General features: G+C 29.2%; 1 protein-coding gene and 1 long non-coding RNA gene across 5 annotated transcripts; both read left to right on the forward strand.

Moving 5' to 3' along the window:
• Positions 1–1962: 1962 nt before the first annotated feature.
• On the forward strand, positions 1963–6224 carry LOC136080487 (uncharacterized). Of its 4 annotated transcripts, none has more exons than XM_065797208.1 (9): positions 1963–2293; positions 2877–3139; positions 3415–3588; positions 3967–4101; positions 4336–4467; positions 4635–4727; positions 4911–5125; positions 5651–5839; positions 5923–6222. In XM_065797208.1, exons 4-8 carry the CDS (start codon positions 3990–3992, stop codon positions 5687–5689), a joined length of 591 nt encoding a protein of 196 aa, XP_065653280.1. In that variant the 5' UTR covers positions 1963–2293; positions 2877–3139; positions 3415–3588; positions 3967–3989; the 3' UTR covers positions 5690–5839; positions 5923–6222. The 4 variants fall into 4 exon arrangements, with proteins under 4 accessions (XP_065653280.1, XP_065653279.1, XP_065653277.1 ...); XM_065797207.1 differs by having other exon boundaries at positions 1968–2293; positions 2897–3139; positions 3983–4101; positions 5923–6224; XM_065797205.1 differs by having other exon boundaries at positions 1968–2293; positions 2897–3139.
• Positions 6225–6291: 67 nt separating this feature from the next.
• Positions 6292–11474, forward strand: LOC136079948 (uncharacterized). The gene is made up of 3 exons (XR_010638334.1): positions 6292–6601; positions 6707–6866; positions 11153–11474. It is a non-coding gene; the product is annotated as an uncharacterized LOC136079948 (long non-coding RNA).
• The last annotated feature ends 2289 nt before the right edge of the window (positions 11475–13763 follow it).

Raw genomic sequence — 13763 nt, forward strand, 5'->3', positions numbered from 1 at the left:
TTAATATTTTAAGATTAGTAAGAAATGTCAGAAAAATTGTCAGAAAAATTTTGTTTGGGAAGAGTTTTAAATAAAGATTGTAATAGAAAGATTAAGACTAAAAGTTACTGATATTGAAGTTTTAATTCAAAGGATAGGATACACTTTTGAACCAAATGAGGAGATATGTTTTCACTATGAAAAAGCCTATATTTCAAGGGCTTCAAAAATACTGTTGTGATCTGAATAAAGTCCCCAAGAAAAAAATTATCAAATGATTGCATAAAGTCAACATATCAATAGCAAATCAACTTAAGATCAAACCAGGTCAAAAAGTTTGTACTAACTGTATGAATGAATTCAAACTTGAAAAAATTACAGAAGTTAGTCAAGATGAAGTTGCTGAAGAAATTTTTAGTTGTTCAGACCTTAATTAGACAGTTTTTAATGAGTGTGTCTTTATTGGAAATATCTCCATTAAAAAATGTCTCCATTAAAAGCGGCAGGAATGCGGAGTCCCAAAAAAAACTCCGGATTTGAAAGTCACAAAAAGATTACTTTATCCTAGTTTTTGGTATCCAGGAGCTCTAAAAATATAAGTTTATTGACTACTAATAGGAAAAAAATTGAGACTTTTAGGTTAGAGGAAAAATCATTTTTTGAGCCCGGAGTCCTTAAGTATAATGTTGGCAAGGACTCCGGGACTCCGTGCATAAAAACAAAAAGTTTCAAGTTCATTAAATCTCATGAATTTTTTTCTTATAACAGGTCATAAGTCAACAAACATGTTTAGAGCTTCTGAACACTACAGACTTGGAAAAAGTAGAGATATAAAACCGGAGTCCTTTCGGGACCTTGCATACCTGGTAAGTTGGTGTGACAATTTAGGATATGGAAAGCAAAAAGCAAAAAAATTGCAACAAGTATGACGAACCTAGTAGCGTCAGCATTGGATATAGACCCAAAAGATATAGAATCGGAAAAAGAGCAAAAATGTATAAACTGTAATGATTTAAACAAACTGTTAGATGCAATAAAAAATAAAATGAAAATAAGTTTGAAGGAAGAAAAAGTTCAACTGCTAACACTAAAAAACTTGCAAAACATTTTCAGTTTCAGAACTTCTCATAAAGAAAACTTGAAAGTTGAAAAATGAAATAGGAATACTTGCTAAACCTGAGGCTAAAATAGAACAGCCTTTAGAAGATATTATTAAACAAAAAGTTACTGAAATTTGCGAATCTAATGAGTTTATGAGGAATGTCCCGGAAAAAAAGACTTTGTTTCTGTGCATATAAATAATGTAAAAGTTCATAAACAAAAATGTTTAATATTAGTTCGAATAAAGGAACTTTATCTTGAGTTTAAAAAGTTATACCAAACACAAAAAGTTGGATTCAACAAGTTCTGTGAACTAAGGCCGAAATGGGGCATCACAAATAACAGTAATGGAAAAATATTAACTTATTTATTATTTAAATTTTAAATACAAAAAACCATTTTTTAACACAAATTGTATCAAGGGTGCTCATTGACCTTTTTCATAAAGAAAATGAACCTATGCTGAAGTGTATATATATATATATATATATATATATATATATATATATATATATATATATATATATATATATATATATATATATATATATATATATATATATATTATATGCATCTATATGCATCAATCTTTGAGCTTTGATTTATCATTTGATACATATGATACATTATATGATATATTATAATATAACATATCATAAAATGTATAATATAAATCTTATATATATGATACAATGTATCATAAAATGTATAGTATAAATGATACAATACATTTAATATAATATGATACAATGTATTTTAAAAATACATATATGTATATATATATATATATATATATATATATATATATATATATATATATATATATATATTATATATATATATATATATATATATATATATATATATACACACAGGCCTTGTCATAAAGAAAATCGTCCAGCGCGATGTTTCGCGTTCGTAAAACTCAAATATTTGTTAAACTATACTATAATATACTAAAATATTCAAAATTTATATTATTTAAAAGATTTATTTCCCAAGATGTCAAACATGTATGTTGCATTCCGGTTCAAAACGCCATATCCGCATGCAATGCATGCGCCAATGGCCTGGTTAGTAGGATCTGCAGATTTTTATTGGCCATGCAACCTAACAGAGGAAGAAGAAGAGGAGATGATTGAGTCTTGTGTTGAACCCCTTACTGGAATATTTGAGTGGAAGCTTTACCAAGGCAGTATTTTGAGAAAAAATAGTCAGTATAAAAAATACTATTCAACTGCTTTTTATTATGTCCTAATCAAAATTATGAAATTTGCCAAAAAACAAAAGAAAAATTATCTAATGCATTGCATATGAAAATCCACACAGTTTTTAAATAAATTCATTTTAAAGCTTGTTTTCTAATAACTGTAAAAGTGTTGTACAACAGTTGCCCAACAACTTTGTTTTAAAATGGAGACATTTTCTAGCTAAGTTGCACAACTTAACGCCAGTTGTACAACAAGATTTATGTTGTAAAACAGTGGTTGCAAAGATAGAAATAAATCTATTTCCGCACTAATTGTTGTGCAACAAAATTGCACAACTGTTGTACAACATTTCTTTAACTATTGGAAACCAAGCTTAAACAAGTATTATTGTTGTGAAAACCTGGTTTGAAATTATTTCTGAAAAGGTTTATATGTACCCAATAACTATATATTAAAATTGATAAAAATATTAACTTAATAATATATGGTATAATAATAAATGGTATTGCTTAATAATAAATGGTAATTTTTTAACTTGTAAAATGAATGTAATATTTTACATTTAAGTCTATTTATTTATAACAGGATACAATTTTTGCTTGCAGTTTCACTTGCAGAAGCTAAGAGTAAGGTGTTGCTCGATAAGAAAAATACATTTGTTGGTAATGTAACAACTGCAGACGATGAAGCTCAGCCAAAGAGAAAGGTTCGTTTATCAGCAAAGGCCAGGGATTTGCTGCATCTTGCTTATTGGGATGAGGAGGAGGAAAATGTTTAAAACAATTTTAGATTGTCTGCAGCACCACCTTTTCCAGCATACAAGCGGAAAAAAGCAGTACAAAATTTGGGTAGGTTGAAATAAAATTTAATATGATGTGTTTAATTTTCAATTGTCACTTAATTTAGTTTAGATAACACTCTTTTAAATACAGGTAATAAAACATATATTACAACAACAAAAAATCAATGTTGTTTTTAATTATTAAGTTGAGAATAATAGCATATAGAATTTTTTGTACAGTTTCGGAACTAACATTTAATAATAATAATTTTAAAAACCTGTATTTTATTTTTATGTTTTATAATAGTTGCAATTAAATGTATAAATAATTTTGATTTACAGGTAATCAAAAGTCAGCGGACACCCACACAGCGAGAAAAAATTATAAAAAAATATTGTTTTCTCCTGAAATCAATTTTTCTGATACTCCAGAAAACTCAGCTGACAAACAGCTGACTCCCCAAATTGGAAGTGAGAATAACAATGAATCTCCAGAGATTGTTTCTCACCAAATAGGTAATGCAGATAAATAACATTTATTAAAGTAGTAAAATGTTTTTAGATAAAGGTATACTCTTCATTTTTTAAATAATAAACAGTTACAATTAACATGCAATTTTGAATAATAAGATGAATAATAATTATTGCTCTATATCAGTTTTTTTTTTATATTAGGTTTAATAATTAAAAACTGTTTAGAATAAGCAAAAATGAAAATATAAATTTTTGTGTTTAAGAACCTGTTTCATGACTCAGAGTCAAGTGTTGATGAGTTATATTTAATTTAAAAAACAAATAAAAATTTTGGTAGATAAAAACTGAAAAAATTGTTTTATTTTTTAATTCAAGTTACAAACTCCATTAAATCTTGTGATTGGACATTCTTTTTTGCAGAATTTAGTACTTCTAGATCCCCTATGTTTGGAGATATGTCTCCTTCAGCCAGGACTAGAATACAAAGTTCTACAGACAGAGGTATTGGACTTACTTCAACACCAATGAGAAAAAGGAGCAGTCCTAGTAAAAAAGGTAGGTAATGATAAAAGACTGGATTTTGTTAATAAGAAATTAAATTCAAAAGTTTTTATGTGTAGTTTGTGCAGAATGAATTTTTTTTTTTAATAATAACAGTAAAACTATGGCTAATGATAATTAATTATGCATATATTACAGGATTAAAGATAATTGATAATTAATGGTTTCTTTTTGTGATATTTTTAGTCTTGCATTTGTTATTTGAAATAGTATAATTTTATTTTTTAGCATCTAGTTCTTCTAGATCGCCTGTGTTTGGGGATAGGTCTCCTGTCATGTGCAGAGAACTAAGTCCTAATGCCAAGGGTATAGGACTTACTTTGCTACCAAAGGAGACTAGGAGCAGTCCCTGTGTAAGAGGTAGGAAATGATAAGCGAAGGACTGAGTGTTAGTGTAAGAAATATATATATATATATTTGTATATATTTTGAATTTGAATCTGCGTAATAGGAGTTCCAATATAAAAAATACATTTAGGTTAAAAGCTCAACAGTCTTACATTTTTTCATTACTTTTTTTTGTTAAGTTGAAACTGATGCTGAATTTAATGCGTGGTGCAATGGAACATTGGGTAGTTCAAATAGGCACAGAAAGAAAGCCAGCGATATGTCTCAAACAGGTAAATAGTGCATATAAGGTCTATGGTCTGTGTGATCTGACATTGTTTACTTTTTTACATAACAAATATACTCTCTCAATTACAAAACATAGCATTGAAATTAAACTCTTTCACTGTGAATAAGAATTAAACTTCATTTCATAATTGCGCAATAAAAATCCTGAATAATTTTCATTTTTTTAGAGATTAACCAGCACATGCTGAATTTTACATATGTTGTGATGGATGCTCTTGATATAAAGAGCGTTCTTCAGAATAAAAAACGATCTCTTAAAACAAACATGGACAATGATAAGGTTGAGGATGATCCGATATTAGGATGCCTGCCTTTGACCACAAAAGAGCAGTATTTTGATTTGGAGGAAAAATTGAAAAATGACTCCTTTGTCAAAACTTGGGTAAGCTAATACAATATATATATTTTCTTATTATTATTAAAGTTAATATGTTCAAAATGGAATCTATTATTATTGTTATTAAAAAGTAGGGAGCCTATATATGCTCTAGCCACATGCTAATATAAATCAAATTATAACTTATAAAATTTATTCATTTATTTATACTGCAGCTACTGCATCTAGTCAAAGATTTAGCAAACGACATATACAATATTTTCAAGGCTTTGAAATATAAAATAAAAATGAGCGTTACAAGGGCTTTTGAAGATTTTTTTGTCTGCTTCCATCTGAAGTTGTTATTTTGTTTTGTTTTTAATTGTAATCTTGGTTGTTGTTAAGTATAACAGGCATCTAAAAAAACTTTATATGAAAAAAAATCTTTATATTAAATGAACATAATGCAGATTAAGTGAAATAATGCAGATTAAGTTTTATATTATATTTTTTATATCTTATTGGTATAGCATTATCTTTATTATTATTATGTAAAATATTTTTTTCTTAAAATGTTTTTATTTCCTTCAGAAAATGTCGCTTTTGGAACATACAAGGCACTCACGTTGAAAACATTTGCAACAACGACAGCAGCTAAAATGATAATGAAAGAAATTTTCTCTCCAGACATGTTAAAAACAATTTGTTATGCTGGAAATAAAACATCTGGAAAAAAAAAGGTGGCAGTCAAGAATGGGAGTGTGTACTCTACACTGATAGGCCAGTAATGACAACTATAGATTTTTATATGAAAACTTAGTCTTTGCATTGAATATTATAAAATAAATTGAATCTATTTTTAGCTGTGTTGAAACATCTGGGCCACAAAGACGTTGTAAAGATTGAAAAAGGCTTGAAAGACGCCATGTTTAAGGCTAACAACAAGATTACAAAGGAAATCAGAAAAAAAAAATTTGAATATTTTTTATAGATATTAAATTTGAATTGCTCTTATAGATTTTGCTTTTTATTATTTTGTTAATTATAATATAATATAATATAGTGAAATGCATAACAATTATATTAAACCTTAAAATTTATTTAGTTATAAATACAATATATTATCTGTGTAATTATACATATATAATTTATTATAATTGTGAGTGAGAAAACTTTAAAAAGCAAAAATTTATACTGCTCAACTCTTTTGTTATTTGCGATTTAATTGTGTTTTAATTATCATATAAGTTGTATTATTGGTATTATAATTAGGCTTTACTTTTTTTTTTATATCCAGGCTTTACTATGCCTTAAAACGACGAATTTCTTAATCGTTAATGGTAATTTAAGGGCAAATTATTTCAGACGTTTTTTTATCAAGGCACATTTTTTAGCTTAAATTTAGTATATAATTATACTGTTGATTTTTAAACATTAAGGTGTGTTTTGGGGATGAACCTATTGAGGGATCGGTTTTGGCAAAATCATGACAGGATAGTTTCTTACAAATGTCAGGATAGTGGACAGTATCTGATAAATATGGTAAGTTTTTATTAATTCCTGATTATGTGCACATTGCCATGATAATCATTCCTTGGCAATGGATAAATAAAATAATACATTAATTTGTTTTTTAATTTTTTTTAGTTGTCATGGATGAAGCTTGGAGGGCAGTTGACTGCCCATGACTGTCATTTACTGGTGTTTAACACATTTATAGCACATGTAACGTGCACATTCATCTAAATATCAATAACTTTGGAAATCATGGTAAACATTTCTGATAACCTGGAAAATTTGCTGAAAAGTGAGTTTGTTATAGATTTACTGCAAACAATTTTGTGTGTATATATATATATATATATATATATATATATATATATATATATATATATATATATATATATATATATATATATATATATATATAAATTAGTAGAAAATCACTTAACGAAAACTTTTCTCATTTAACACTGTGTTTCATCAATAAAGACTCATCAGAAATGAATGAAGTCATAAATGTCTTAACTACTTTAAATTTTCACACATTTGTGGAATTTGCTTACACTATTATAAAAAGAACTCTTTAGAAATGATTACTTTTGCTTTTATTTTTTTTTAACAAAAAATTTCAAAAAAAGAGGTTTAATGTAACTATTATTTGAGCTCATTTATTTTTATAGTTTTTTAGGAGAAACTTATTTTTGTGCCTACATTTAGAAATTAATTCGGAGTTTTTGTTTAATAAGCATTCTTGGTTTGCATGAGTAATTATTTCAAATTTTTCTTGTAGGCATAGTATGCATTTTTTGGAAATATTGTTATATGCAGGCGCTGTTTTAAGGATGGACCATTTCAGTATAAAATCATCAATATTATTACCTTTTAATTCCCATACATATTTTGACAGCATGGTGTCTTTTAAATAATTTTTATTTTTAAAAGATTGCTTATGATTGGCAAAACATTTTTTCCATATTGTTTATCAGGTACATTCTTAGAGGAAACAACACATTTATATACCACATTTTTTGATAAACAACTTCCACTCATTGGACAAATGTTTTTTTTGTTTACAATTACACTTTTCTGTAGCTTTTTCATTTAGAATTTCTTTTTTGTTTAACACATCATTATTGTGACCCTTTATAATTCTTTCCATATTTTTTGTGCAACTGTAGCTTACTTTAATTGCATTTCGAATAAAAATTTTATTTAATTTATTAGAGGGCGGGAAATGCTTATCAACCAATTTTAAAAACACGTTTTCTATGTTAGTGGAAAAATTTTTGCTATATGGAGGGTTTAACCAAATTACATTTTGAGCTCTATTTCGCTTTTTTGTATTCTTTTTTTCAGGGTCAAATTTTAGTTCAAAATGTTCAAAACCACTTTTTTTAAGGGCATCTTCAAATATTCTTTTAGAAGAATTGAATACATTTTCATTAGAGGAGTTTTGATTTAGCCTGCTGTTAATTGAAATCAGGATTTATTTCAGAATTTGGGGTGGATGATTTGAGTTAATATTAATATACAATAATTCATTGTTTGGTTTTTTGAAAGGTTGATATGAATTTTCAGAGAGGTTAAATGTGACATCAAGAAAATTCACAATTTTTAAATGTGAATTTCAATTTGAAAACCAATATTTTTGAAAACTTTTTATATCTTGTCTAATTTTATTAAATTGTGGACCAGATTTTTTATGCATTACTATTAAACCATCGTCGCGATAAAGCCAAAAATCTTGTATATTGATTATTTTACTAAATAAATCTAAAATATATAGTCCAACAAATTCACAAATTTCTGCTCCGTCATTATTTCCCATTGCTACATAAAAGCAGTCATGTATGTTTTTCTTTTTCCAAGTTTCCTTATTAAAATAAAGTAAGGTTTTTCTACAATGTTTTTTTATAGGGTTTGTTTTATCAGGATTTGTTTTATCTAAAATATCTGCAGTTATTGAGGGGTAGAAATAATGTCTAACTAAATAAATGTACAGTCATTTTTTTTTCGATTATGGAGAACCAACCAGATTATGGAGAAAGAATTTATAACATCAGTGGTATTTTTCCACTATTGCAAATTTAATTTATTTCTAAGAATATTGTTATTTTTGTCCAATTTAACTTTGCTTACATGTCCAATCTCACTTATTGAGTTAACCAATAACCTACAAGGAAGTTTGTTTTGAAAATTTGGTTTAGGGTCTTTTAGTGTTACGAAGACTTGGGCAGGGGCAGTTAGTTTGATTCTGTTATCAAGGTTTATTTTTTTAGCAATACTTTGCGCTTCTAAATCAATTGCATTTTCCAAATTTTTTAGGGGCTTTTTCATAAGAACTAGTAATGTTGTTGCCTAAAATTTTTTCATAGTTTCTGTTGTGAGTTGGTAATTGTTATCAGGTAACCAAAAAAGTTCGTGCGATTTTTCCGTATATAATAAAAACACACAAAACGACAAAAGTAAGTACATTTATTCATCAAAATAGTCACCAATTGCATCTAAAACCTTTTCCCAATGTAAAACAAGCTTATTTACTCCACTTCTAAATAATTCTCGGTCCTTTGAGTCTATAAAAGCTTTCAACTCCATTTCAACCGCGTCCTGGTCTCGGAACTGCTGTCCTTTTAAATGATTTCCCAGGGAAAAGAAAAAATGGAAATCAGTAGGGGAGAGGTCTGGCGAGTATGGTGGATGAGGCAAACTCTCCCAACCAAGGCTTTGGAGCTTGTCCTGAGTCACGCGAGCGGTGTGCGGTCTCGCGTTGTCGTGGAGAAGCAGAACTCCTCTCCTGTGCAACAGTGCAGGCTGCTTTACAAGCAACAAGTCGTGAACTCGTTGCAGCTGTGCTGAGTAGACCAGTCCAGTAATGGTTGGGCCTGTTGGGAGCAGCTCGTAATGCACCACACCAGCTGTAGTCCACCAAATGCAGAGCAAAACCTTCCGCTCGTGGAGATTGGGCTTGGGTGTCTTTGGGATGGGGTCATCGGGGGACAACCAATGGTAGCAACGCTTGGTATTGTTGTACACAATCCATTTTTCGTCGCATGTCAATAAACGATCAAGAAAAGGCTCAGCATTGTGGCGTGATAAGAGTGATGTGCAGATCGTAAGCCGTTGCTTCTTGTTGTCGATCGACAATTTGTGCGGAACCCACCGACTCAGCCTCCACGCTTTCCCAATCGCATGCAGATGCAGGCGGATGGTTTCAACACTCACAGCAAACCTCACTGCAAGTTCTTGGCAAGTTTGGCTGGAGTCAGACTCGACAGCGTCCTTCAGTTCATCCTCATCAACCAACAATGGGCGTCCAGAACGCGGCAGGTCTTCGATGGACTCATCTCCCGAAGAGAATCGCTGAAACCACTTCTGTGCTGTGCGTTCACTTACTGTACCTTCTCCAAATGCTGTGCAGATGTTTTTAGCCGCTTGTGTTGCATTCCTTCCAAGTTTGAACTCGTAAAGTAAGCAAGATCGAATAATCGTTGGTTGGGTTGCCATCCTTTCTTTACACAAAACCTTTCCTGTAAGCTCGTTACAAGCCTACACTATATATGCAGCAACTGCGCGTGACACACGCGTTCTATTACGCAACAAAGCTACTTGCCTTGTGCGATGTGGGTGTTGTAAAAAATGCTAAAAACAATTCAATTACCAAAAACCGCACGAACTTTTTTGGTTTCCTAATATTTGTTTTATCAGCAAAAACCAAAATATTAGGGTTTGATTTGATTTTTTTAACATCTAACTTTAATTCTGTTTGAAATATGTTTTTTATATGGCGAAACTTTATTGTTTTAGTTATATGCAATAGGTCATTTTCAAAATTATGGTATAAAAGGTGGGGTATTTTTTGTTTTAAATCCATAATTTTCATCATCTTGGTTATTATTATTAAATACATCATTTGTGTTTGTGTTTGGTTTTAAGAAAAAATAGGCTTTTCAACGAATTCTTTTAATAAAATGCTAAAGTTTTTGATTGAAAAAGTTGAGCATTTTATTTGCAAATTCCACAAATGTGTGAAAATTTACAGTAGTTACGACATTTGCTACTTCCTGTAATTTAATTTTCGTTATAAAATGAAGTTTTATTATTATTATTACTATTATTATTATATAAATATATATATATATATATATATATATATATATATATATATATATATATATATATATATATATATATATATATATATATATATATATATAACATTAAACAATATTGTTTCATCCTTAAAGATTTTTCAGTAATCTTTTGATTTTATAAGACCAAATTTCAGCAATAAAAATAGAAAACTGTTTTAAAGCAATTAAAGGATTGCTCAAACAATTGCTCTACAATCTTAGTGGACCAGCAATACGGGCCTCAGGGGATTGTTGAAAAATATTATCCAATATCAAAAAGTATTATTTGGCCCAGGGATTATTCCCCCGTCCGCCCTAGCCACTCTTATTGGCCATGATTGATTATAACATTCTCATATACCTGTGTTTTTAGGCATAAGTATCATGTTTTTATATTTAATTATAGAGTTAAGTTTATTGTAAAAAAAATAGTAACTATGTTTACATAATGTGTTTTTAGCTTCAACTATTCAAATTTTCTCTGGCACCAAGACAAAAAGATGGCACGATTGGCGATTAGAGATAGCAAAGTAGCACGATTTGTTAATAACACCAGAGATCGCTCTAATGATTTGCTGCGATAAGACAGAAGTTTCGATGGGGGAAGAGAACAAAGAAGACAGTGAAGAAAGTATTGAGAAAAAAAGTATTAACGAACCTTAAAAACAAAGATTAATTTTTTAGTAAATATTGATATCGTGTAATAATATTAATACTATATAAATAATAATGGTAATTTTTATAATATTTTATTAATAAAATAAGAATTTATAAAACAATCACGCTTTATTACTCTTTTTTTTAATATTAAAATTAAATCTTCTTCACTTAAACCATATATGCACTATGAGATGTAAATGTACTATAAGATAAATCTCATAGTACATTTCTAGTACTGCCATGCCTAAACGCACAAATAATTAATTCCTCTTATTCCTAAAAGCTCTTTTTTAACTCCTAATAGTTAAAAAAAGAATTCTTAGTAGAGCACTACAAACGCTCTATAACAAACACTACCCAGCGGTCTAATAGAAGAGTTCTTGATGGACTCTCTCGTTTAAGACTCTTTAAGGAGCTCCTGGATAAGCTCTGAGAAAATCAAATGAAGAACTCAGTAAGAAGAGTTGAAAAAGAGCTCTTGGCGGAGCTCTTCAAACACTCTTCACCAAAATCTCTTCAGAGCTCTCCTAGAAGAGCTCTTGGCGGACTGTCTCGTTTAAGACCTCTTAAAGGAGCTCTCGGATGAGCTCCTCGGTTACTACAAAAAGACCTCTTTAAAGAGCTCATTTTTCTCAGTGGATAGGCTTGTATATATTGTTTGATGTTCATGTTTGAATCTATATTTAATTTTGAAATGATAGTATTTTCGTTGTTAGTTACAAAACGGAAGTGTGTATTAGAATCGAATAAATATTTCAAATTAAAATAATTTCAATTGGATATAGCATTATTTTTATTTTGATAACTTGGAAAAAAGTCAGTAAAATAAAGTTTTCTATTTACAGAAGTATTAAAAAGTTCTAAACCTCTAATTAAAAAATCGTCTTAATAAGGACTTAGACTACGATTACCAAAAATTTTTGCTGAAGACAATATACTCGCCATTGCTTCTTGATGAAACGATGACATTTTTTCCATATCCTAAATATCAAAATTTAAAAAAGTGTCACCTGGTAAAGTTTGAAAATTAGTGTATAAAACAACATTTTTTGTAATGAGATAAAATGGAATTTTTCTTGTGGGATTGCTAATGATATTATTTTGAATGTCTGTTAACATTTGTTTCATAGAAGGTTTGGATTCCATTCTTAAACCATAATTGTTTTCTAAGAAGGATAGGTTTTCATCTACTCGAGTTAAATTGGTAGGTACGTCCATACTGGCTAAATGTAAAATGGTGTTATTTTTAAATGTGGGTTTGTCAATATCGTAAAGAGTTAACGGTAAACTAAAATCGTTCAAGACATTATTATGCTCGCAGGCTTCATTTTTGTTTTTAATTTCGCTAAAATAATACGTGCTACAATCATATTTATTTATATCTAAAACATCGTCAAACGTTAAATGGTTCATTTTTTCTTTTTATCTTTTTTTCTTGCACTATTTTTTTCAAAGGTTTTAAAAAAGCATTAACATATTCGTTAAAGTTTTTATAATAAATGTCTTTGTCTTATTCGTTAATAAGTGACAAATCTTCTCGTTTTACTTTTAAAGTCGTATTCCTACTATTCCCACTTTATAAATATAAACAGGTAAATAACCTTGTACTAAAGGGTTAGAGCGCTGAGAGACTTTGATAATAATTACTTTTTTGGTAGTGTCCAAATAGGGTTGATCGCGAGTAGTCGATTTGCTAAAAGTGTCTTTGGAATCTATTTTATATTTTTTCAAATAACATTCGGTTCCAACGGAGAGAGGTTTGTATATTTTTAATTTTTCGTTTTTGTATTCTTTTTCTACTCGATGTAACATGTTGGAAGAAAAATAATGACCTCGTCTTTTGTCGTCTCGGTATTGATCGACTAAACGAAGAGCTTTACCTTTGGCGTCGTCAGCATCCAATTCATAAGGAGCGATTCCACTCGTGACTCGTTCTTTTTCGTTAAGTTTTTGTTCCATGTCCTCGATATAAAAACTTCATTTGTTTTTTTAAAGTTCGCCTTGTTTTTTTATATGTTTGATAAAGTTGTTTTAAACGTCCTATGGTTGATTCGGCCAAGTAAGCTTTTCCATAATTTTTAGAACTAAAATGAACAATGTTTTGTTTAAAACACCATTCTTCCATTTTGTTTTTAAAAAATTCACCACCTTGACACGTTTGCAAGTAGATAAAAGTTTTATAGTCTCCTTTAATGTCTTCAAAAATATGTTTAAAACTGCTAAGTACTTTGTCGGCTGTTTTGTTACTAGTGACTCTCAAATACACTTTTTTAGATACTCCATCAACTTTAACTAAGCGAAATTCAGGTCGATAAGGAGCAAAATTTAAATTAAAACTGTTCATGTCGGCCAAATCAGCTTAAAAATATTGCCGAGGTCTATCGTACGAATAATAATGCGTTTCGTAAACA

Source organism: Hydra vulgaris, chromosome 05 (assembly GCF_038396675.1).
Source record: "Hydra vulgaris chromosome 05, alternate assembly HydraT2T_AEP".
NCBI lineage: Eukaryota > Metazoa > Cnidaria > Hydrozoa > Anthoathecata > Hydridae > Hydra > Hydra vulgaris.